Source organism: Vitis riparia, chromosome 16 (assembly GCF_004353265.1).
Source record: "Vitis riparia cultivar Riparia Gloire de Montpellier isolate 1030 chromosome 16, EGFV_Vit.rip_1.0, whole genome shotgun sequence".
Taxonomy (NCBI): Eukaryota; Viridiplantae; Streptophyta; class Magnoliopsida; order Vitales; family Vitaceae; genus Vitis; species Vitis riparia.
This window is the reverse complement of record NC_048446.1, coordinates 18554256-18580125: the sequence shown is the minus strand read 5'-3', so window position 1 is coordinate 18580125 and position 25870 is coordinate 18554256. Positions and strand designations below refer to the sequence as shown.

The 25870-nt window shown below is 33.7% G+C and overlaps 3 protein-coding genes and 3 non-coding genes across 6 annotated transcripts; 3 read left to right on the top strand and 3 right to left on the bottom strand.

Moving 5' to 3' along the window:
• Positions 1-4380: 4380 nt before the first annotated feature.
• LOC117933740 (protein DETOXIFICATION 35-like) lies at positions 4381-7371 on the top strand. The gene is made up of 7 exons (XM_034855258.1): positions 4381-4696; positions 5511-6136; positions 6239-6295; positions 6404-6642; positions 6747-6865; positions 6960-7046; positions 7155-7371. Exons 1-7 carry the CDS (start codon positions 4421-4423, stop codon positions 7218-7220), a joined length of 1470 nt encoding a protein of 489 aa, XP_034711149.1. The 5' UTR covers positions 4381-4420; the 3' UTR covers positions 7221-7371.
• Positions 7372-12288: 4917 nt separating this feature from the next.
• On the top strand, positions 12289-15405 carry LOC117932969 (protein DETOXIFICATION 35-like). The gene is made up of 7 exons (XM_034854303.1): positions 12289-12564; positions 13416-14041; positions 14149-14205; positions 14317-14555; positions 14660-14778; positions 14873-14959; positions 15124-15405. The coding sequence occupies exons 1-7, from the start codon at positions 12289-12291 to the stop codon at positions 15187-15189; spliced, it is 1470 nt and encodes a 489-aa protein (XP_034710194.1). The 3' UTR covers positions 15190-15405.
• A 1077-nt stretch (positions 15406-16482) lies between these two features.
• TRNAL-CAA lies at positions 16483-16566 on the top strand. The gene has a single exon. It is a non-coding gene; the product is annotated as a tRNA-Leu (tRNA).
• Positions 16567-17443: 877 nt separating this feature from the next.
• LOC117934033 (rRNA 2'-O-methyltransferase fibrillarin 1-like) lies at positions 17444-22237 on the bottom strand. The gene is made up of 7 exons (XM_034855627.1): positions 22131-22237; positions 21480-21811; positions 20811-20906; positions 20621-20698; positions 20355-20531; positions 18051-18119; positions 17444-17892 (listed from the first exon to the last, which is right to left on the bottom strand). The coding sequence occupies exons 1-7, from the start codon at positions 22150-22152 to the stop codon at positions 17716-17718; spliced, it is 951 nt and encodes a 316-aa protein (XP_034711518.1). The 5' UTR covers positions 22153-22237; the 3' UTR covers positions 17444-17715.
• Positions 19265-19335, bottom strand: LOC117934336. Its single transcript, XR_004654473.1, has one exon. It is a non-coding gene; the product is annotated as a small nucleolar RNA snoR60 (small nucleolar RNA).
• LOC117934335 lies at positions 19789-19859 on the bottom strand. The gene has a single exon (XR_004654472.1). It is a non-coding gene; the product is annotated as a small nucleolar RNA snoR60 (small nucleolar RNA).
• Positions 22238-25870: the final 3633 nt, after the last annotated feature.

Here is a 25870-nt window from a genome sequence, read left to right as displayed (position 1 = left end):
TTGGATCTCTTTTATTGCCTAATTTTCCGCATTCGGGCGTCCAATGAGCTTGGATATGGACATCCAAGAGCAGCCAAGTTCTCTGTCTATGTTGCAGTCTTTCAGTCTCTCCTTAATGGGATTTTGTGCATGGTGGTGGTCTTGTTAGCTAGAGACTACTTTGCCTTCATTCTCACTAGCAACAAGGAAATGCAAGATGCTGTTTCTAACCTAGCATATCTTCTTGGTGCCACCATGCTTCTTAACAGTGTGCAGCCAGTCTTATCAGGTATTGGCTTTTTCCTTCTCCGTATTACTTGTATCATAGACCTCATGGGCCGACTTTTTCGCCTCCTCAATTTCATAATTCCTTTGTTATAAGCGTTGCCATTGGAAGCGGATGGCAAGCCTTGGTGGCTTACATCAACTTGGGTTGCTATTACATTATTGGAGTCCCTCTCGGCTGCCTTCTCGGTTACAAGGCAAAATTGGGAGTGAAGGGACTTTGAGGGGGCATGGTATGTGGAACAGCTTTGCAGACATTGATTCTGTTGTTCATAGTTTACAGAACCAATTGGAACATGGAGGTAAGCAGCTCAGCTTGGCCTTTGGTTATCACTGATCTTCCTTTCCTTTGATCTAATCAGGGCCAAAGTAAATGAATCAATGAGTTGAATTGGATAAAAAATTTCAGGTGGAGCAAACAACAGAGAGGATGCTGAAGTGGGGAGGACAACACATGGAAACCGAGAAGACGAGTGATGATGTATGGTGTTACTTTTCTTTGGGTTTCCTTGTATGGATGAAATAAAAAACCTCTAATGCTTTTGTGATTTTGTTAAGAGGTTTTGTAGGTAGCTCAATTTTGAGCTCGCATTTTTTGTGGATGAGCATTGCGTCAATGTTGGTCTCGTTCCCAATTGGAGTCAGGTGAATTGCTTCCCTTGTTCGTGCTTCTTGAGAAGTCCATCCAGTTGCCCTGGAGTCAAACGGACTTCTCATTTGCACAAAAAAATGTCTAGATAGGTGGTACCCCTCCGAAGCTTAAGTCAAATAAGGGTAGCTCTAACTATTTTTATGAGAGAAAATGAATGTATGTGCGTGCGTACCTTGTTCGTACTTTTTGAGGGGTTTATATAGAGCCGATGACATCGTCACTGTAGTGTTGACTATGCACTCTAACCTTTCTTGTAATGATGATTGCCCTTAGAGTAGCTGAACAATCATATCAAATAAGGGCGGTTGACTGGTGCTATTTGCTGATGTACCAAAACCTCGGACCGTGCGGTTGACTGTCCATTTAGCCTGCCAATGTCTGGGATTGTGTATAACAATTAATTGACATTGATTTTTGGGTGTAAATGGAGTTCTATTCGCCGCTTAGACGTTACTAATTCACCGCTCTGATGTCAAGTGTTTAGGCCAACACTCAAACATTAGGTGTGATTGATCATGCATACTAAAAGTCTTGAGGACTTGACTGGATGGGTTTGTCCATTTGAGAGTCTAGCAAGCCCAACAAGCCTAACCTGTCGATTCTATTTGGCTTGGTGGACGAAGGGAGACCTCTCACTTCTAGTACCAAACGGAACTTATCTTGGTCTAGACGGAGTGATCCCAAACGGGTCACAAGTTTGTTCTGGTCGGCCAAGGGGTCTTGAGCTCGAAAATGACGCGTGAAAGGAAACCCCCCACAATCAAGGCCTTCATTTCAATGAGTCCTAGTAGAGATGTAGGTCTCATAGGATCATAGTTGAAGCCTACAATATTCTTAGTCGGGAAAGGGGTACAAAGATCTCGGGATAATTTTTAATTTTTGTCTCTAATTTAAAGTTAAAGTTAAAGTCAAAGTCATAATTTTATTTCCCTTTTTACATATATTAATTTTTTTTCTAAGAAAAAGAAAATTAAGTGTGCTTTAAGGATAGATGGAGTCGATAATAATTGGGTCAACATCTTATAACTTACGTATTTGAGTTGAAATGGTTGAGGAAGATGTTAAATTGTTACTAAGTTTATTTTTACATGTCGGCATCTCAAAATCTCTAAAATATCCTTCCTTTGTTTCTTTTTAAAATCAACATGGAAGCCTCTATTATTAGTTGAAAGTAAATTTGAATCATTTTGATGAACTAATGAGATAGTAAAAATTTTAAATATAATTGAAATGAGAAAATTAACAAATTTCAATCTATAAAATTTTATTATTTCAAAACCTTAAAATTTGAGATAACAATTTTTTTTTTAATATTTTGTAAAACCATTACCTTTTTAACATGACCCAAAGTTTTTGTATCTTATATGAAAGTTATTATTATAATATTATTATTATTTTCAAATTTTATCTTAAAATTCAATTCAAATATTTTAATTTTTTCTATTTATTTTTAAAATATTTATAAATCAACTTAAAGATAAAAAAAAAAATTAAATTTTAATTCAAAGGATTTTTCTTTTCTTCCATTTTAATTTTATTTGAAAAATATCAATCTATTTTTATATTTATTGGATTTTTTAGAATTTGAAAAGAAAATTTAACACTTGCCTATTTTATTGTCATTTATTAAAACTTTCCAAATTCTTTGGTGAGGAAATGAAGCAAGTGAAAATTACCAAAACACTCAAATTCCTTCACAATAGATTATCTTATACACTCTTTATACGATTAGTTTATTAGTATTATATAATCGGTGCAATTACTTTCTACGGTTGTTAGCTAGTGCAATTGCCTAGTACAATTGTTCAAAATCCATGTTTGTGTAATTGGATATGCGTATAAATATGTTAATCATGTTTAAGTGGTATGGTAAAAGAAATTTATAAATTGATTGATTTTGAAAAGGAAACCTTGCACGTTTAGTGGGGGTTATGGATTCGAAATTCTAATGCGTGCATGTAGAAATGTGTATAGGATGAGTGTGTGATGCGTTTTTCTTGGTAGTGAGCAACCTTTCAACGAGGGAAAGTAGTGAAGTTGACAAGAGATACTTCAATTCCTAGTAGTGAGCAACCCGTCAATGAGGGAAAGTAGTGAAGTTGACAAGAAATACTTAAATTCCTTCCCATTTAATGGTTTGGTGAGAGGAACTCATAGATCGATTGCTTTCAAAGAGGATTTTTGCTTGCAAGTATTATTCAAATGTTTGATGATTAAAGGTATTTTTATTTTTCACATTTTATATTCTTAACATCAATTATTCAAAACATGTGACCTTTTATGGTCATATTATTATTACTACTATTTTAATTTTTTGACCTAATTTTATGGATACTCTTGCTTATCTAAAAATTTACCTGATGTCAAAAAGTGTTCTTAGTGGTCCCACCAACAAATCAAATCAAATATGATATATGTTATCAAATTTTCAATTAAATTTATTATTTATATGCTAATTTTATTAGAAATATTATTATTTTTATAATTATTTATAATTTTAATAAAATATAAATTACATATTTATAAGTTTAATTTCATACGTTAATTTCATGTAAGCCATGTTTGATTAATCAGTATATGATAGGATAAGAACGAAACATTATATCCTATTCCAGGTGTGGTTGGTGATAAAATAAGATAAATTATTTCATTACTTATCATATATTATGTTAAACCAAAAATAGATATGATAAGTAGTGAGATATATTATTATTATTATTATTATTATTATTTTGTATTTCTTCTAGATGAGATATGTTAATTTCATTCTAAGATATGAAAGATGCATATCACATGTATTATAAATTTATTTATTTTTATCATTTTTTATTTTATTTTTATATATTTATTTTGTAAAATAATTTTTTTATTATAAATTAAATTAATGGTTAAAAAGAAAAACTAAAAAAAATATTTATAAAATAATACTAATATATGAAATATAAATTATTTTTATATATTAAATAACATAATATAAAAAATTTATTTATAAAGTTTAGATATTTTAATCATAGATATTATTAAACATATGAAAAATTTTATTTTTTAACATAGAAAATATTGAAATATGATATAATTTTTATTTTTAATATTGAAAATAAACATAATATAATATAATATAATATAATTGATTGAATATGTTATCTTAAAATACCGTGTCTATAAAATATTTATATTCAAGGATTATATTCCATTAAAAATTATATTCTATGATATGAATTTTCTATGAAATTGGATATAATATATTAGAATATACATACTATCAACCAAGATAAGGATTTGATGTTGGTTTTGAATGTTAAGAGTCTAGCAATGATTTTGGCTAATTTGGGGGTTGGATTTTTTGGGGGTTGGGTTTTCGGGTGGTTGAAATCATGCATGACTGTGGGCCCACGTGACATCCATGTGGCCTTGTAGTTATACTTATAGCGAGCAGCAGGCCCTTGAGCGCCAACGCCTCAACCCCCACTGCCTCAACCGACGGTCGGATCAGAGCTGGGAAAAATGGAGACGCCGCTGCTCAACGGCGCCGCAGAAGAGGGACAAAGCGGCGGAGACGGAGACTACCCACCTTTGAGGAGCTGGAGGGAAGTGAGGTCAATGGTGTGGACGGAGACAGTGAAGCTGTGGAGAGTTGCTGGGCCTTTGGCTTTCCAAATACTTTGTCAGTTCGGAACCAACTCGATGACCACTGTGATTGTGGGTCATATCGGAAACCTTGAGCTCTCTGCTGTCTCCATTTCCCTCTCTGTCATTGGGACCTTCTCTTTTGGCTTCATGGTCAGCTTCCTTTTCTCTCTCTCTTCACTTCAATCAATGTATGTATCGATATGTATGTGTATTTGTTCTGTCATGGGTGTTTCCTTTCTGGGTTTTTCACCATTATTTATGAAGTTTGTCGTAGCTTTTGACTTCGGTATCTGTCCCTTTGTTTGGTTTCCAAGAAAGGAAAGGAAAGGAAAAGAAAAAAATTTGTGAGTTTTGAGCCAGCCGGGCTCTTGGGTTATTTCTTCAAATGCCTTTGATTTTTAAATTTTTTTTTACTGTGCGAGGATGAATTATTTTGTTTGATTCATATGCTTTTGTTATTATTATTATGATTATTTTATTTTTGTTTTCTATGTGATTTTAGAAAACATTTATAATTTCAGATTCTGTTTTCCTTCGGAGAGAAGAAGGGTTTAGGCTCTTAAATAATGAAAATTTCAAAATTTTCCTTGTTTTATTTTCCTTCATTTCCTCAACAAGCAAACAGAGCCATTTAAGAGTAACTGAGTTCAACTTTTGCTTTCAAAAATTTTATTTTTTCTGGTTTCAAATGAATTTACTTGGGTCCAAAACAAAACTTGGCTTGTACTTAGCAATAATCATTTTGAAGTATATCAGGGGAAATAATCTAGAAATTTTCACGACAAGAAAATTTGTACTCTGTTGAAGAAAAATTCTCCAAGGCTTCCTTTGATTGCTGAGGAGAAGTTAAAGAAGAAAAGTTGAGAATGGAAATTTTGCATTGTTCTGAATCAAAACTGTCATTTTCCTTGATTTCATTTTCTGATGAAACAAACAGATTTTTAATCAACTTACAAATTTGTAGCTTGGTATGGGGAGTGCACTGGAGACCTTATGTGGTCAAGCTTTTGGAGCTGGACAAGTCCAGTTGCTTGGGGTATACTTGCAGAGATCATGGATAATTCTATTGGTAACCTGTATCATCCTCTTGCCATTATACATCTTTGCCACCCCAATCTTGAAGGCCCTCGGGCAAGAAGACGAGATAGCTGATCTTGCAGGACAATTCACTATCGAAACCATTCCTCAATTGTTCTCGCTCGCCATCAGTTTCCCCACCCAGAAGTTCCTTCAAGCCCAAAGCAAGGTGAATGTGCAAGCAACTATTGCTTTTGTGGCTCTAATCCTGCACATTGGAATGCTTGTGGTCTTCATTTTTGTGTTTGGTTGGGGCACGACTGGTGCAGCCATAGCTTATGACATATCGAATTGGATGATTGCCGTGTCTCAAGTTGTCTATGCTATCGGTTGGTGCAAAGAAGGATGGACAGGATTAACATGGTCGGCTTTCAGGGAGATTTGGGCTTTTGTTCGGCTTTCACTTGCCTCAGCTGTGATGCTCTGCCTAGAGATATGGTATTTTATGATCATAATCCTTCTCACTGGCCACCTTCAAAATGCAGTCATTGCGGTTGGGTCCCTTTCTATTTGGTGAGATCACCATTCCTCCATTCCTTCTCTGAAATAATGACTAATGAACATATGCTTTTGGTTTTCTGCTTTTGATTTAATCATTTCTCTGATATGTTTTAGCATGAATTTTAATGGGTGGGAGGCCATGTTGTTCATTGGGATGAATGCTGCTGTAAGGTACAACACCTAAGCTGTTCTCCTTCAATAATTTTTGTGCTATAAGGCATATTGTACATCAGTGTATCTTGTGGATATGTTGGATTTCTTTTTTTGCTTAATTTTCAGCATTCGGGTCTCCAATGAGCTCGGATATGGACACCCACGAGCAGCCAAGTACTCTGTCTATGTCGCAGTCTCTCAGTCTCTCCTTATTGGGATTTTGTGCATGGTGGTGGTCTTGTTAGCTAGAGACTACATTGCCTTCATTTTCACTAGCAACAAGGAAATGCAAGAGGCTGTTTCTCACCTAGCATATCTTCTTGGTCTCACCATGCTTCTTAACAGTATGCAGCCAGTGATTTCAGGTATCGGCTTTTCATTTCTCCATATGTACCACATGTGTCATAGCATAGCCCTCATGGGGTGTCTTCTTGGCCTCCTCACCTTCATAATTCCCTTTTTGTTATAGGCGTTGCCGTTGGAGGCGGATGGCAAGCCTTGGTGGCTTACATCAACTTGGGCTGCTACTACATTCTTGGAATCCCTCTAGGCTACCTTCTAGGTTACAAAGCAAATTTGGGGGTGCAGGTGAATTTTTCTCTCCATGGAACTTCTCCCACTAAGAATTGTTAACAAATCGGGTTCCGGAATTAAATCATTATAATGGGTTTTGTGAGTGCAGGGACTTTGGGGGGGCATGATATGTGGTGCTGCTTTGCAGACATTGATACTATTGTTCATAGTATACAGAACCAACTGGAACAAGGAGGTGAGCAGCTTGACCTCTGAGTCTGCATCCCATACTTCACAATCCAGTTTTGTAAACTGAATTGATTAAGAGACTTGCTGATGGATATTGAAACTGAATTGATTGCAGGTAGAGCAAACAACAGAGAGGATGCAGAAGTGGGGAGGACAACGGATTGAAGCCGATGATGTATGATGTCACTTCTCTTTTGGTTTCCCTGTATGGATGAAAGAAGAAACCCGTATCGGCTTATGTGGTTTTGAGGTCTTGTAAGATCATTGTTGAGGTCTACCATTTGAAATCATTTCAAATAATTGAAAAGTCATTTATAAAGTTTCCAAAAAAATATTTTTACTTTGGATGAAAATATTATAAGCAATCTACACCTCATAAGTGCCAACAACTTTTTCATTTGGATGAAAATACACGATTTGTTGTGAACCGAACGGTTCACTGCATGTCCTTTTTATTTTTTATTTTTTTATGAGAGATAGCGAGATGGTGGGAATGGGACATTGCTGGTCGGCGATCGGTAGTCACGCTTGAGTTGCTGCCGACGGTGAGGTGGCCGCTGGTCAGGGTAGGCGTGGGTATGATGAGAGAGAGAGAGAGGGAAAGAAAGAAAAGAAAAGAGAAGAAATGGAGAAGAAGAATAGAAAGGGGGAAAAAGCCAAAAGGGGAGCAAGCAGCTGGAAGAGGAAACGGAGAAGAAGAAGAGAAACAGGGAAAAGGGGTGGCGGCTGGTGAAGAAATAGACGGTTTTAGGGTTTTGTTTTATAAACGATGGGTGAAGATTAAGTACGAAAATAGAGGGTGCAGATGGCTTTACTGAAAAATGAGTGTAAATGCGCCTACTAAAAATTGGATTATCTAAAAAATAAATTGGGGATTTTTAAAAAAAAGAAATATATATATAAAAATAAGATATCGTTAATATTTTATTTTATTAAAATTTTCAATTATATATATTTATTTTTTTATAAATACTATTAATTTTAATAATATTAAAATTATATATTTATGACCTCACGGTTCGACCGTGGTTTAATCACCTGTCCGATTAATAAACCATGAATCGATAATTTTTTCGATTTAATAATCAATCGAATTCTAAAAACATATTTTTGTTATTAGACTTTTAGCCGGCCAGACTCTCGGGTTACTTCGTCTAAGAATGCAGAGAAAGTGAAACATGTACAAGAATAAATTATTTTGGTTGATCGTGAAAAGATCAAACCCAATTTTTCAATCACAATTAAGTGCTGAACCTGAAAATTTTGGAATTCAGGACGGTTGATATTGGAGTTCTGTTTTCCTTTGGAGAGGAGAGGGGATTAGGCTCTTAGTTAATTAAATTTCAAAATGTTCTTATTTTTCTTTTCCTTCATTTTCCGAACAAGCAAACAGAGCCATTTAAGAATACCTGAGTTCAATTTTTTACTTTAAACTTAAAGGGGGAAGGATTCTAGAAACTCATTAATATCATGTTTGCATTATAAGAAAAATTTGTGCTTTGTTGATGAGAAATTCGGGAAAGCTTCTGGAGCAGTTAAAGAAGAAACGGGAACTTGGAAAAACGAGTTGGGAATGAAAAATCTTGCATTGTTTTGAATCAGTAGTGTCATTTTCCATGATTTCATTTTCTAATGAAACAAACAGATTTTGATTCTGAATCTACTTTCAAATTTGTAGCTTGGTATGGGGAGTACGCTGGAGACCTTATGTGGACAAGCTTATGGTGCTGGACAAGTCCAGTTGCTTGGGGTTTACTTGCAGAGATCATGGATAATTCTATTAGTAAGCTGTATCATCCTCTTGCCAATATACATCTTTGCCACCCCAATCCTAAAGGCCCTTGGGCAAGAAGACGAGATAGCTGATCTTGCTGGACAATTCACTATCGAAACAATTCCTCAAGTGGTCTATGCAATCGGTTGGTGCAAAGAAGGATGGACAGGATTAACGTGGTCGGCTTTCAGGGAGATTTGGGCTTTTGTTCGGCTTTCACTTGCCTCGGCTGTGATGCTTTGGGGTGCAGGTGAATTTTTCTCTCCATGGAACTTCTCCTCCCAAGAATTGTTGACAAATCGGTTTCGGAATTAAATCATTGTAGCGGGTTTTGTGAGTGCAGGGACTTTGGGGGGCATGATATGTGGAACTGCTTTGCAGACATTGCTACTATTGTTCATAGTATACCGAACCAACTGGAACAGGGAGGTGATCAGCTTGACCTTTGAGTCTGCATTATGGCTTCTGCAATTTACATCCCATGGTTCACAACCCAGTTCTGTAAACAGAAAGATTGAAAAAAAAAGGGCTCAGAACTAGATTAAGTAAGAGTCTTGCAGATGGATATTGAAACTGAATTGATTGCAGGTAGAGCAAACAACAGAGAGGATGCAGAAGTGGGGAGGACAACGGATTGAAGACGATGATGAATGATGTTACTTCTTTTTTGGTTTCCTTGTATGGATGAAAGAAAAGGCCCGTGTCTACACTCTACTATTTGAGTCTTATTTTTTATTCCAAGGTTTCAAACATCCTTATGATCTGATAGCATGGGCATCAATTTCTAACAGTAATGAAATATATTTTTTTATGAGAATGATTAAAAAATAAATAAAATTGTAATCCCTCCTCAGCCATTCAATGAATGAGAAAAATAAGCCTTCCCAGCTACCAACGTATATATTGAATTCTTGTTGGCCTTCCTAGCTACCAATCTACCCCAAAATGTGGTGAGAGAATTGAGGAAAGGGTCCTGATATTTAGGCATAGAAGCATGAGGGTTGTCCTTGTCTTCTTTCTCTGCGGTCGGTGGGGCTGTCTTTTATGTTGACTTCTCGATTCGATGCGGATTTTATAACTCTATATTTTCCAAAGAATTGACGCGAAAAGTCATTTATAAGGTTTTCAACAACCATGCATGATTATCCTGTAAACACTTTAAGGTGAAAATATTATTTTAACTACGCTATGCCTTGTAAGTGCGAAAAACTTTTCCCTCAAAAAATATGGATAAAGCAAAATATTAGTATCATATTAACTTGCTTGACATTACTTTTTAAAACTGTTTTTAACCCTAAAAACACTTTAAAATGTTTTTAAGGTAAAAAAGAGATGTTTGACAATATTTTAAAAAACACTTTTAAAAATTTTAAAAATCACTTGAAGTGTTTTATTTTAAAAGCATCTGGGAGGTGTTTCTTTAAGAAAAAATAATTCAAATTTTTTTATGTATTCCTAAAATGCTCTTCCTCGCAATCTTCGATTTCTTTTTCACTCTCGGCTCCTTCTCGCTTTCCTCTTCATTTTTCACTCCCCTTTTATAAAAATATTATTTATTTATTTATTTTTAACAATATAATAAATGTTTATATTTTTTTTGTAATAAAATTTTTTGGTTTATTATATATATATTTTTTTTGTAATAAATGTCCCTTTTAGTAATTTATTATTATTAAAAGTATTTTTATACTAAATATTCTCATAAAAATGTTTTTCATAGGAGTGTTGTAAAAGAAAACACTTTCAATAAAAACACTTCCACTAAAAGTAGTGTCATCAAAATTTTAATAAAGTTTGACCTCGTTTAGCACTACTTCTAGTGAAAGTATTTTTATTAAAGTGGTTTCTTTTAAAATATCTTTATAAAAAAATGCTTTTATGATAATCTAGAAAAATGATTCTAATAGTGTTTCTAATAAATATCGCATAAGTATAAAAATGTTTTTAATGATTTATTATTATTAAAAACAACATTTATTACAAAAAGAAAATATTATAATAAATAAAAAATTATTATCAAAAAATATATAAACATTTACATTATTAAAAATTTAAAAAAATTATTTTTACGAAAGGAAAGTGAAAGAGGAAGAGAGGAGTAAACAAGAAAGTAAAGAGTGAAAGAGAAATAAAAGGTAGCATAAAAGGGTATTTTAGGAATATATGAAAAAATTTGAAGTGTTTTTTTAAAGAAACACTAGAAGCCCATTGTTTTTTTTTTTAAAGTGTTTTCTAACCTTAAAAACACTTACAAACGTTTTTAAGGTATAAAATAGGTGTTTGACAATATTCTTAAAAGTACTTTTAAAATTTAGGAAAACACTTGAAATTATTTTTTTAGATAAGCACTTAGGAGGTGTTTCTTTAAAAAAACACTTCGAATTTTTTTCATATATTCCTAAAATACCCTTTCCCGTTATCATCAATTTCTCTTTCACTTTCTATTTCCTTCTCACTCTCCTCTTCCTCTTTCACTTCCTTTTCATAAAAATATATATTTTTTTAGTTTTTTTAATAATATAAATGTTTATATATATTTTGTAATAAAAGTATTTGATTTATTAAAATATTTTATTTTTGTAAAGTTCCTTTTTAGTAATTTATTATTATTAAAAATATTTTTTTATTTATACAATATATTATCAAAAATACTATTAGAACCACTTTTTCATATTTTCATAAAAACATTTTTTTAGAGAAGTACAGTACAAAAAACACTTTCAATAAAAACATTTCCATTCAAACAAATTCTAAATTATCAAAAGTGTTTTTCTAAATATTATTAAACACCTATTTTTCAGCTTAAAAAAAGTTTTTAAATATTTTTTTGGGTTAGAAACATTTTTAAAAAACAATTCCAAACGGCTCTTCTTATTTATATGTTTATTTACTTAAAAATATTTATATAATATATAAAATATACATTAAAATGATTTTATGATTAGTCCGATCAATCATGGTTAAGGATGACGATTAGGTGGGTTGCCCATTCCACCTACATCCTGTTGTTTATATTTATTCTAGTCTTCGTAAAAAAAATAAATTAAATTAAATGGGTGGGGGCAGCGGCGGGGCAGGTGTAGAAAATTTTCATACTTGACCGTCGCTTGGCCCCAACCCGTTTAAAAATTTCAACATTTTTCAATGCTAAAAAATAATATATTTTTCCCACATATTTTATTTTTAATTTTAAAAAATTATTTTAAATCATATTTTAAATTATAATTTTAATAGATTTTAAAAATATGATTTCCCATTTAATCATAAATCAATATTAATTAATTCTTTTTTTTATTAATTTATAAAATTTATATGATGCCCATATTTAGTCACCACTTGAAAAAAAGGCGTACTATATTATATTAAAATATTTTTTTAATTTTGGTGGTCATGAATGGGGGGCTCACGTGACATCCATGTGGCCCTCTATTTATAGCGAGACTGTAAGAGCATGCGGCAGTCTTCTTCGGCGCCAATGGAGACGCCGCTGCTCAAGAGCGGCGCCGAAAGGGGATACGGCGGCGAAGGCGGGGACTACCCGCCTTTGACGACCTGGAGGGAAGTGAGGTCAATGTTGTGGAGAGAGACAGTGAAGGTGTGGAGAGTTGCTGGGCCTTTGGCTTTCCAAATACTGTGTCAGTTCGGAACCAACATGGTGACCACTGTGTTTGTTGGTCATATCGGAAACCTTGAGCTCTCTGCTGTCTCCATTTCCGTCTCTGTCATTGGAACCTTCTCTTTTGGCTTCATGGTCGGATTCCTTTTCTCTCTTTACACTTCCATACTGTCACGGGTGTTTCCTTTCTGGGTTGTCACCGTTATTTATGAAGTTTGTGGTAGCTTTTCGTATCTGTGCCTTTGTTTGGTTGCCGAGAAACGATGGAAAAGAAAAAAAGAAAAAGACTTTGATTTTCTAGCTTTGACATTTGAGCCAGCCAGGCTCTTGGGTTACTTCTTCAAATGCATTTGATTTTAAAATTTTTTTACTTTGTATACCATCTAAGAATGTGGAGAAAGTGAAACATGCGAGTAAATTATTTTGGTTGATGACTCGATTCTTATGTTTTTGTCATCATCATTATTATTATTATATTGTTTCTGTTTCTTGATCGTGAAAAGATCAAACCCAATTTTTCGATCACAATTAAGTGCTGAACCTGAAAATTTTGGAATTCAGGACGGTTGATATTAATGGGTTTATAGGTTGATATTGGAGTTCTGTTTTTCACTGGAGAGGAGAGGGGATTAGGCTCTTAAATAATTAAATTTCAAAATGTTCTTATTTTTCTTTTCCTTCATTTTCCCAACAAGCAAACAGAGCCATTAAGAATACCTGAGTTCAATTTTTTATTTTAAACTTAAAGGGGGAAAGATTCTAGAAACTCATTAATATCATGTTTGCATTATAAGAAAAATTTGTGCTTTGTTGATGAGAAATTCGGGAAAGCTTCTGGAGCAGTTAAAGAAGAAACGGGAACTTGGAATAACAAGTTGGGAATGAAAAATCTTGCATTGTTTTGAATTAACACTGTCATTTTCCTTGATTTCATTTTCTGATGAAACAAACAGATTTTGATTCTGAATCTACTTTCAAATTTGTAGCTTGGTATGGGGAGTGCGCTGGAGACCTTATGTGGACAAGCTTATGGTGCTGGACAAGTCCACTTGCTTGGGGTTTACTTGCAGAGATCATGGATAATTCTATTAGTAAGCTGTATCATCCTCTTGCCAATATACATCTTTGCCACCCCAATCCTAAAGGCCCTTGGGCAAGAAGACGACATAGCTGATCTTGCTGGACAATTCACTCTCCAAACCATTCCTCAATTGTTCTCGCTTGCCATCATCTTCCCCACCCAGAAGTTCCTTCAAGCCCAAAGTAAGGTGAATGTGCAAGCAACTATCTGTTTTGTGGCTCTAATCCTGGACATTGGAATGCTTGCGGTCTTCATTTTTGTGTTCGGTTGGGGCACGACTGGTGCAGCCATAGCTTTTGACATCTCGAGTTGGGTGACCGCCGTGGCTCAAGTAGTCTATGCTATCAGTTGGTGCAAAGAAGGATGGACAGGATTAACATGGTCAGCTTTCAGGGAGATTTGGGCTTTTGTTCGGCTTTCACTTGCCTCGGCTGTGATGCTTTGCCTAGAGATCTGGTATTTTATGATCATAATCCTTTTCACCGGCCACCTTCAAAATGCAGTTATCGCAGTTGGGTCCCTTTCTATTTGGTGAGATCACCATTCCTTTTCTGAAATAATGACTAATGAGCATTTGCTTTTGGTCCTTGTAATTCATTTTCAGCTTTTGATTTATTTGTTCATATGATATGTTTTAGCATGACTTTTGGTGGGTTGGAGGTCGTGATGTTCATGGGGATGAATGCTGCTGTGAGGTAAAACAAATATGCTGCTCTCCTCAATAATTTTTGTGCTTGAAGGGATGTTGTTTGTTCATCTGTACATCTTGAGGATATTTTGGATGTCTTTTATTGCTTAATTTTCAGCATCCGGGTCTCCAATGAGCTCGGATATGGACACCCACGAGCAGCCAAGTACTCTGTCTTTGTCGCAGTCTCTCAGTCCCTCCTTATTGGGATTTTCTGCATGGTGGTGGTGTTGTTAGCTAGAGACTACATTGCCATCATTTTCACTACCAACAAGGAAATGCAAGAGGCTGTTTCTCACCTAGCTTATCTTCTTGGCGTCACCATGCTTCTTAACAGTCTGCAGCCAGTCTTTTCAGGTATCGGCTTTTCGCTTCTCCATATATACTACTTGTGTCATAGCATAGCTCTCATGGTGTGTCTTGTTCGCCTCCTCACCTTCATAATTCCTTCATTGTTATAGGCGTTGCTGTCGGAGGCGGATGGCAAGCCATGGTGGCTTACATCAACTTGGGTTGCTACTACATTATTGGAATCCCTCTAGGCTACCTTCTAGGTTACAAAGCAAAACTGGGGGTGCAGGTGAATTTTTCTCTCCATGGAACTTCTCCTACCAAGAATTGTTAACAAATCAGGTTTCAGAATTAAATCATTGTAATGGGTTTTGTGAGTGCAGGGACTTTGGGGGGGCATGATATGCGGAACTGCTTTGCAGACATTGGTACTATTGTTCATAGTATACAGAACCAACTGGAACCGGGAGGTGAGCAGCTTGACCTTTGAGTCTGCATTATGTCTTTTTCAATTTGCATCCCATGATTCACAATCCAGTTCTGTAAACAGAAAGATGAAAGATTGAAAAAAAGGGCTCAAATCTAGATGAAGTAAGAGACTTGCTGATGGCTATTGAAACTGAATTGATTGCAGGTAGAGCAAACAACAGAGAGGATGCAGAAGTGGGGAGGACAACGGATTGAAGCCGATGATGTATGATGTCACTTCTCTTTTGGTTTCCCTGTATGGATGAAAGAAAAAAAACCCGTGTCTACTTATGTGATTTTGAGGTCTCGTAAGATCATTGTCGAGGTCTACAACTTGAGGCTTATTTTCTATTTCAAGGTTTCAAACATCCTTATGATCTAATAGCATGGGCATCAATTTGTAACAGTAAGGAATCTTTTCTATTAATAAACATGTGCAATAAGAAAAGACATGTGTCATCTTTAAGAAACTACGAAGGATGAAGAGCCTCCTAGAAGAACTGAACTTCTTCAACCAAAACAATCCCTTTCCAACAAAACAATGAATGAGATAAGAAAGCCTTCCCAGCTACCAATCTCCCCAAAATGTGGTGAGAGAATTGAGTGAAGGGTACTCATATTAGCTAGAAATTGATGCCCAAAAACGAATTTCTTAAAATTATTGTCAGATACATTTTTGAGTTGATTTAATAGTGATTTTAGGAAACACTTTTAATATTTCTAATACTTGAAAATTTTTATCATTCAAGTATTAAAAAATACTAAAAATATTTTCTAAAATCACTCTCAAATGCATTTTAAGAGTCTGTTATGTAGTAATTTTAGAAAACATTTTTAATATTTCTAATACTTACAACTTTTATCTTTTAAGTATTAAAAATATTATAAATCTCGTAAGTCTTAAAAACTTTTTTCTCAAGAAATATGGATCTCACTCATGTATCTTTAAATTATTTGGAAAAGCAAAACGCTAGTATCATATTAAATTATTATGTAATATCATTTGATAATGCATATAAAAACAATTTGCATAAAACGTATATTAACATTAGGGACATTATTTTGAGCCCAAACCTTTTCTCTTTGTCTTTAGCTTATGTTCATATATGGACTCACCAATCAGTACGTGGATCAAATTTTTGGGACTAAAACTTTTATCATATACAATTGGAAGGCGGCCTTCTCTAATTTGCAAGTTGTAAAATCCAGGAGAGAGATTTATCGCCTATCCAATATCGACATGCATATAGGTCGAGATTAACTTAGTTATTATTTTGTAATAATCCCTCATTATTTAAACGTATTTTAAAGTTATAAGGACTTCTTTAGACAAATGATATCTAAATGATTAAGAGGGGATAGTTACAATTTCTCTATAAAAAAATGTTAGAACCAAACATTATGTGAATGCCATGTGGAACTGCTTTGTAGACGGTGATCTCCTATCCCCTATTCTCGAATTGAATGAAGCAAGAGTACTAAAAAATACTATTAAGTATAGTGTTTTAAGTCTTTGAATGCCAATGTCAGGATGGCCGAGTGGTCTAAGGCGCCAGACTCAAGTTCTGGTCCTCGAGAGAGGGCGTGGGTTCAAATCCCACTTCTGACATTTTTCCCTAAAATTTCAAACCTTATGACTTATAGTTAACTTTTAACCATAGTTAATTTTAAAAGGTGATGATTAGGGATGAAAGCTAGTAGTAACTTATAATTAAACCTTTACATTTTCAAATTATTAAAATTCTATATATAAGAGTTTAAATAACTAAAAATAAATTTAAAATCGTATACATAATTTTTTTTTCTTTTCTTTCTATTTTATTTTTCTCATATTTTTTAGAAATTAAAAATGATACGAAAAGGTCATTAAAATTTAATACTTATTACTTAATAAATTAAATTAATATTTAATTAAATTATATTTAAATTATTTGTTAACTTAAAACTTATTATTTAATTCTTATTTTAAATATTAAGATTGTTTAATAAAATTAATTTAAAATTTATTATAAATTATCAAATTAAAATATTTATCCTTATAAATTACAAGGTAAAAAAGATCGAATACCGATAGACATCGTAAAATAATAAAAGAGATCATAAAAATAATTAGAACAAATAAAAATAAAAAAATAAAATAAAGATAGAAATTTTAATTATTTTTAACTTTAAATCATTCCATTAAATTATTTTATCATATATATTTAATTTATTTAATAATTTAAATTAAATTATTAAACCACTTTTAAATTATTAGGCTTATCAAACTTGAGATGAATTAAAATAATAGTTAAGGTTATGCTTGGATTAATTAAAATTTAAAAGAAATTTCCAAGCAAAGAAAGAAAGGAAAAAAAAAAAAAAAACTTTAAAATCAACAAATAAATTTATATGCTATCAAACTCATTTCACCTCCTTTTAATAATTTTAAAATTTACAAATTTCTACTTAATCATATCTAATTTTCTTTCAATTTTTTTTTATAGTAAAACCAAATCTGACTCATAAGAGCACTCAAGTTTCCCGAAGAAAAATTACATATCCATGTGAACATTTCCGTAAATGTTCAACATCATACCAAATACACAAGGTTCAGGTATTCTGATTGTTCCATGAAGGTCCAAAACTCAGCTAAAATAAAATTAAGTTTGACAAAGCAAATAGCACAGTCTCACTACCTAATCAAATGGAAAAAGGCAACCCTCCCTCCAACATCAATTTTTCCTCAGCAATGGGTTGATTGATTCCCCCACATTTTCTAAGCGGTGGGCTTTTGTTTCTTTGGCATTCTGTACCCACCAACCACACAAGCATGGTCTCGCTCAAAGGGTTCAAGGGTGACCTGCTCAGAAGGTTTGAACATATCCGCTTGCAGCTTCTTCACTTCCTGGGCAAATACTGCTTCTGCTGGGACTGTCGAATCTATACAGTTTGCCTGAAAGTTTAAATGAATTTTATCAATGTAGAGAAGTTCCATTCATTGTTCACTATTCTTGGATATACAGAAATTTCTTCGGTGGAACATACAGATTGAGCCAGAGTTCATTTAAATTTCTAGTTCTTTCAATTGGAGAAAGCCATTCGAAAACAAACCTTGATTGATATAACAAAATGACCTCCAGCTTTCAGGAAGTACGATGCATTTAGTGCCAAAATCCTGGCCTGCCAAGAGAATAAACAATGAAGAATCTCAGAATACTTTTAAACCCCACGAAGGATGCATATGATCACTATGTCCCTGGACAGAGGAGATGCTGATCCAACCATCACTGCTGAATTTGCTCCATCAAGCAGCCAGACATGCCCAAGGGGTTTTTTTGCTTGTTTAGCAATCAATGTTATGATAAACAAGGGATAAGTTTCAGGAAATCAGAATATAATGAAAAATGAAGATATTTTCACCTCATGCAGTCTCAAGAACAATCAATTCGATTAAAACACACACTAACAGACAGATCTACCTATACCCATGCAGACACAACTTTCAGGGGGGCAAAAGGGCAGTTGATACCTGAAAATCATCCTTCTTAGAATTATCAAGATGAATCCTATAAACTGGCAAGTGCATGTTATGTAAAAATGGAAACACTGGATTCTATGAAGTACAGACTAGTCCAAGTTTTTATTATTACCCAAGTGGTAAACTTCATTTACATTTCTAGCTCCTCTGATTAGATGAGATATTAGAAAGACCATCAAGCATCCAGAAAACAAAATATAACATATTTATCCGACAGTACACAGTGTAGGTGTTGAACTTGATCTTACTAAACATGCATTAAAGGCCACTGCAATATGAAGTAATAAATCATCCACTTCTTCAACAAGATAGAATTAAAATGGAAGCTCAGTACACAACATTCAAACAGAAAACTATTTCTTGAAGTTGATTGAATTGTGTGAAAATCATTCAATATCAGCAAAATAAGTCAACTCTTTCGCTCATTACTTAGCTTTTCAGGTATAATGTAAACTACTTAAGTTTTACAGTATAATCTAAACTTGGACAAGGGATTAAGATTTCACTGTAATCAAAACAACTATAAGCAACTGATGGGTCGCTTGCGTTCTTCATAATTTTTCAATTCCACCCTTTTCAAATGGGGATAAAACAAATTGAAACCTTCCTTTTCTTGGCTTCTTTTAAGAAAAAATCAACCTCCTACCAAGAAACACAAAACTTGCATTCTCCAGTCTCACATTCAGAGTCAATAAAAATTTCCTCTAAAACATGAAACAAGGGACAAAGTGAGTGAATCACAACAAACAATAAGCAACCAGTAAAATACTTAAAATGACTTGACATTTGCATCAGAAACTCGAAATTGCATCATTCATAATGTCTTGAAGGGGAATCCGAGTAATTCATCAGCTGCTGATGCATAGAACAGAAATCAAGTTTTAAGAATACAGATGCAAGAAAGGAAATAAAATAAAGCAAAATATTGGATCTCTTGTAGCTTCAATAGTTAACTCCAAGCATGGAGGAAGTATTATCAAGAATCTGGAAAACAACAAACACACTGCTAAACAAAAAAAAGAGAAAAGAATAGGGGAAAAAAAAGCAACTAGAATGTTACTGAATAGATTGAGCCCCAACCTTACTATACAAAGTGAAAGGGAAGTAAAAAACATGTTCAGAAAGGGTTGCAAAATATATTAAATAATAAAACATAAAACCCTACCAACATGTTTGACATGGAAGGAAATAAAAGTGATTCAATCCACGAAACTAGCAAAAAAAGGAGACAAGAAATTAAGGGAGAAAAAAGAGCCAAAAAAATGTCAAATTAAACTTCAAAGTTAAGTAAAAAGGAAAAAGAACTTGGCATGCATCAGAAACTCGAGTTTGCATCACCCATAATGTCTTGAAGGGGAATCCGAGTAACTCGTCATTTGCATGATCATAGAAGTCAAATCAAGAAAATATGAATGTGAAAAACATATAAAAAACATTTAATGTTGCAGAAGGAAAACATATAAAAAAAACATTATGATTAGATGTGTCAAAACTTTATAGACTTCATCTGAGGAATTGCTGTCAAGATCTGAGCAGAACAACAAAAACTATATATAAAAACACAGCCTGAAATATGAAATGGTGCTAACGCAAACTATATATAAAAGCTACCTCACATTTTCACATACAATCCGATCATAAAAATGTGCAACTAAACTAATCACAGTAGATTAGAAACTTCAGAATGAAATGGAAAAGAAACACAAAGATAGAAAAGAACATGATCACTAAATGAGCAGGAGTAGCAGCATCAGTAGCTTAAATGAAAAGACCAAAGCCAACAAGAAAATTTTGATGAATATGATACAAAGCATACACACAAAGAAAAACCCCTTATCCAGGGACCAATTAACAAAAGAAAAATAAAAGATGTTAACCTGATCAGGCTGTGCAACATCGGAAAATATCACATCAACCATGCCAACCAGCATTCTGTACTTTGCTGGATGTCTAGCATCTTCAATGATGGGAATAACATTTGTCCGCTTCTTTGCCATGTTAACCAAGTCCCTACCACTTCTGTGAGAAAATTCCACTGCATAAACCACTCCAGTCTGCAGAAAGGTTGGCTATTTATCAGCAACAGTTCCATTCTAAATATTGCAACAGGAACTATATTCCTTAATTCATCATGAGTACTTACAGGGCCAACAACATCCGAGACATGGGAAACAGTGGTCCCTGAGGCAGCACCAAGGTAGAGAACTCGAGCACCAGGTTTCTTTATTACACATAAATAAAGACAAATCAGAAAACATGTACTGAAACCTAAAGTAAAATCAGAAGTAAAAAATTGCATCTAAAAACCAGGAGGCTTCCAGAAGAAAGCTCACAATCCAGATCTCATCAACACCACCAAGAATGGCAGCAGCCAACTTTGAACGGAAGGGGTTCCAAACCCTGTATTCAATTTTGCTTCCATCTTCATTCTGAAAAATTAAAATAACAAGTAGATCAATAACCATCACATTTCACAGAGTGCTTAAACCTTATGATTAGAAAATCCTAAAACACATAATGAGTTACCCATTTACAAGAGTTGAAGAACATGCCAAAATCACATCCTCCATTATTGGGATGGACCAAAGAAGTTAACATTCAACTACTTACTTCGGAAGTGAAGGATAGACTAATTGGCAAATCCCTACGTCTGAATGTTAGTACATCATTATTAATAGCAGAAAAAAACAGGGAAGAAAATCTTGGAGTCCCCATTTGGATACAGAGAGAACTGAGAATGAAATTTTCCAATAAATCTAAAATTTTATTCTAATTTCTTCAGTTAACTTGATTATTGGGAAGCAACAAGATTTAAACAACCGAATCCCATGTTTCCCTTGGCTTCTACTGAAACAACAAGAGGGTAAGCATACTATTTAAAGGGTTTTAGACCCAAAAGAAATATACGTAGAAATTTGTAAGCTTTTTGGCTAAAAACGAAACATGTCTTCATCAGTACACACAAACTGAAAAAAAAAATTCAAAATACTAAAAATAAATACCTGAACAGAGATTCTTTTCTCATTGTAGACGGCTTCTCCGGGGACCATATTCTTAGTAACAAGTGCATCTTCTTTGCCCTTAGCAATGAACACCCCCTCATGCCTATGGGGCTCAACTACAACCCTGCTTCCACCTTTCATTCCGCCACCTCCGCGTCCACCACGGCCTCTCCCGCCGCCACGACCACCACGACCACCACGATCGCCACGACCACCACCCCGGCTGTTCATGTCACTGCCACCTCTTCCACCAAACCCTCCTCTGCCTCTGCCCCTTCCTCCATCGCCTCTGCCTCTGAAACCGCCACCTCCGAAACCGCCACCTCCACGGCCTGCATATCAATACATTAAAGTAAGTTCAAAACATTAACTTCAAACATAGAAAACAAAATTAATCAGCATCTCAAACCTCAGATTTTCTCACATTTGAAAGCCAAAATAAGGCAAATGAAAACCAAGAGCCAAAAATCAAAAACCCAACTGTATCGAACCCAACAGACAAACAAAAACCCCTAATGCAACCCTTTCAAGAGTTGGGACTCTAAATGACAAACCCTAACTCAAATGAGCATACCAAAACTACAGCATCCACAACGAACAAAATGAAACTCGAGAATACAAGCAAAGGGAAAGAAAAAGAAGAAATTTCACCTCTTCCTGCTGGAGGTCTCATCTCTGCTAAGGGTGGGGGAGTTAGGGTTTAGGGTTTTATCAAAATGGAGGCGTGGTGAGCTTGGGGGTCTTAGAAGCTTTTATAGAACGATTTAGGGTTTATGGTTTTATATGCATGTTCTTTTTCCTTTTAAGTGCGCCGCTAGAGTTACAGCATTGGTGCCAATTTTTAACACGGCCCATATTTTTTTCAATACGTGTCTTCTTTTAATTGGGTACTTAATTTTGAGATTTAGAGAATATAGGGATAACTAAAAAATAATTAATTTTATATAAAATTAATGTTGGAGAGATAAATCCCAAGATTTGTTCATATGATTTAATTTTTTTTACAAATAATTATGAAGGAATAATTTAATTTATATAAACAAAAATCACCATTTAATACTTATATTTGTTTTTAAATCTTTTTTTATTTGTTAAAATATTTATATTATGCATTGAAAATTTATATTTATGATAATATATGTTGTTCATACATGTGTTTATGTGATGCTTTGAGAGGATAACAAGAGTTCATTTGGTAATGATTTTAGAAAGTATTTTTAATATTTTTAATACTTGAAAATTTTTATTATTCAATTATTAAAAATACTAAAAACGTTTTTTAAAATTACTTTTAAACACACTTTAAGAATCTGTTTAGTAATGATTTTAGAAAATGTTTCTACTATTTTTTAATACTTGAAAATTTTTATCAATGTTTTTAGAACTTGACCGATCATTGAATCAAAAAAGTTACCGATTCACAGTTCATTGGTTAGATCGGCGGTCGAACCGGTGACATTATAAATATATAAATTATAAATTATTAAAATTTAAAATAATTATAAAAATTAAAATAATAATTTATATATTATTTAAAAATTAAAATTTTATTTGAAAGTTAGAAAATTAGTTTCATATTATAAATTTAAATTAAATTCATAATTTTAAATTTAAATTTAAATTTTTAACATTAATTTTAAAATAAAAAATTATTTATAAAAAAAAATTAATTTAAAATTATAATATTTTTAGTAAAATGCATTTTTTACTATTCCCAATCTCCCACCCTCATTGTTGTGAAGACCCACGACAACACCACCTACAATTGCAAATTGCAATTATGCAAGACCCAACACTTGAGGGAGAGTAATCTGACTGTGAGGGGGTTGTCTTGCCGACGTCGTCGTTGTAAGATTCAATCCACTTGATGAGTCACCACCGTCAACACCAAAGTTTCTCCTTCCCGTAATACTTGATTTTTAGGAAAATCAGACAAGTAAATCCTAAATTATGTCCTCATCCTTTGGTGGTTTCTCCTCTTATTTCGAACAGGTCATGCATTGGGTTTTTTCTTCTTCATTTTCTTTGATCTTTTGGGCTAAAAGTTTCAATTTTCAGAATTATGGGTATTTACTTTTGAAAGGGGAATCTCTAATTTTTATTTTTTATTTTGAAGATGTTCTGATATGTTATTGTGATTGGGAAGAAAATGAGAAGATTTGAAAATTTTTCTGTAACCTAACCGAGTCCAACTGTGGGTGGGGGGAGAACGTTTTGGAGGAATAAATAAGAAAGGGAAGACATCGTTTTGGAAGCTAATAAACAAAAAGAAAAAAGTTCATTTGAACCGTTCGGTTCGTTAAAAACTGGTTGGATCGATCTATTCGCCGGTTCCGACGATTCGATAATAGTTCAAAGGCTGGCCGGTTCAAAGGGGTGAACTAAACCAAACTGGTGACCGATCGACGGTCAGACCGATCGAACCAGTTGGTCCAATCCAATTTTTAAAACGTTGATTTTTATTTTTCAAGTATTAGAAAATACTAAAAATGCTTATAAGAATCACTACAAAAAACACTTTAAGAGTACATTTGGTAGTGATTCTAAAATATATATATATATATATATAATATTTTTAACACTTGAATAATAAAAAATTTCAAGTATTAAAAATGTTAAAAGCGTTTCCTAAAATTATTACCAAACCAACTCTAAGAGTGAATTTTTGAGTGATTCTAAAAAGTATATTTAGCATTTTTAATATTTGAATGATACAAATTTTTAAGTATTAGAAATATTAAAAACGTTTCCTATAATTACTACTAAATGGGCTCTAAGAGTACGTTTCTAACATTTCTCATACTAAGAAGTGTTGCTAACATTTCTTATACTTATGAGATAAACAAATTTTAAGTGTTAAAAATATTAGAAACGCTTCTTAAAATTATTGTCAAACGCACTTTAAATGTATTTGATAGTTATTTTAGAAAATATTTTTAACTTTTTTAAAATTTGAATAATAAAAAAATTAATTATTAAAAAATTTAAAAACACTTCCTAAAATCATTGTCAAACAAGTTTATAGTCCGTTAAATAGTGATTCTATAAAGTATTTTAAAACTTTTTAATACTTTAAAAAAATTATTATTTAAATATTAAAAAGATTAGAAACTTTTTTTAAAATTACCGCAAAAACGCTCTAAATCAATATTCTTTATTTCTTGTTTTGTAAAACAATTTCAAATAACTAGAATACTAATTTTACAATTATTATGAAATTAATGTGACGTGCTTGTTAATTGTTCCATGTATAAAATTGAAATATTTTAATATTTTCTTTTTTCAGTATTCGGATAAATGTCGCATTGTGGTGATTATTTACCGCCAATGGCTTTCCATTCAAAGTTTCAAACCCACTAATCAGGGCCCAGGACAATGAGAAATAAGACAATAATTTTTATCTTGGCAAACATGCTTAAAGGTCACCGACACACCCTTGCTATCAATACAACCTCCTCCTCCCACCGCCCACCCTTCTCCACGACACTTACGCATCAACCCGAAGCCCCCTGTGAACCCCTGCAGCAGCATGACTCATTTTGACACCACCAACCAGCCACCATATCACAGTCACTGCACCATGGCTCGACAAAAGCCGCCCATCAAAACCTCCAACAGCCCAAATGGATGATCTACTTGTCTATGGAGATATAAAATATTTTCAACTACTTGTCACTTTCCACAACTAAGAAACATCTAGAAACATATTTTCTCTATTTTTTTATTTATTTTGAATAATAGAAAATTGTTCTAAAAAACCATGTCCCAAATATGCGCTAAGCTTCATTTCTTGGACATCGACAGCAAGGTCGAGCCATGAGCGGCACCGACGGCATGACGTCGCTGGCCGGCAGTGAGTATCAGCAGGAGTTGGAGGAAAGGAAAAATGGATATGGTGGATAGGATGGAGAGAGAAAGAGAGAAATAGGGAAGAAGGAAAGAAGGGAAGGGAGAAAGGGGTGTCGCCGGCTATGGGTCAATGGTCATAGGCGTGCTGGCGGAAGAGAAGGAAGTTTTAATAATTTTGTGTGTGTGTTTTTTTTTTTCAGAAAAAGGCAGAAGGCTAGTTTGCACGATAGTTTCAACGCAGGCCTAAAGTTTTGTTTGGGTCAAAGGCCATTCGATAGAACTCCGCTCGATTGCGTGCCTTTCCCCAGTTGGGCTCCTCGCCATATCTTTTTACCAAAATACCGTCTCACTAGACTTTCAAAAGGAGTTTAATGTTAAAATAATAAAAATGTTGTCTTTTGACTTACATAAGAATTTGTTTCCAATTTGTTTTGTTTTTTCATGCGTAGGAGGGTATAACGGTAAAAGGGGCAAGCTTTTCGAAGAACAAAAAGGCTATAAATACTTGACCCACGACAAGCAACCATTCGACAGTCCGACCA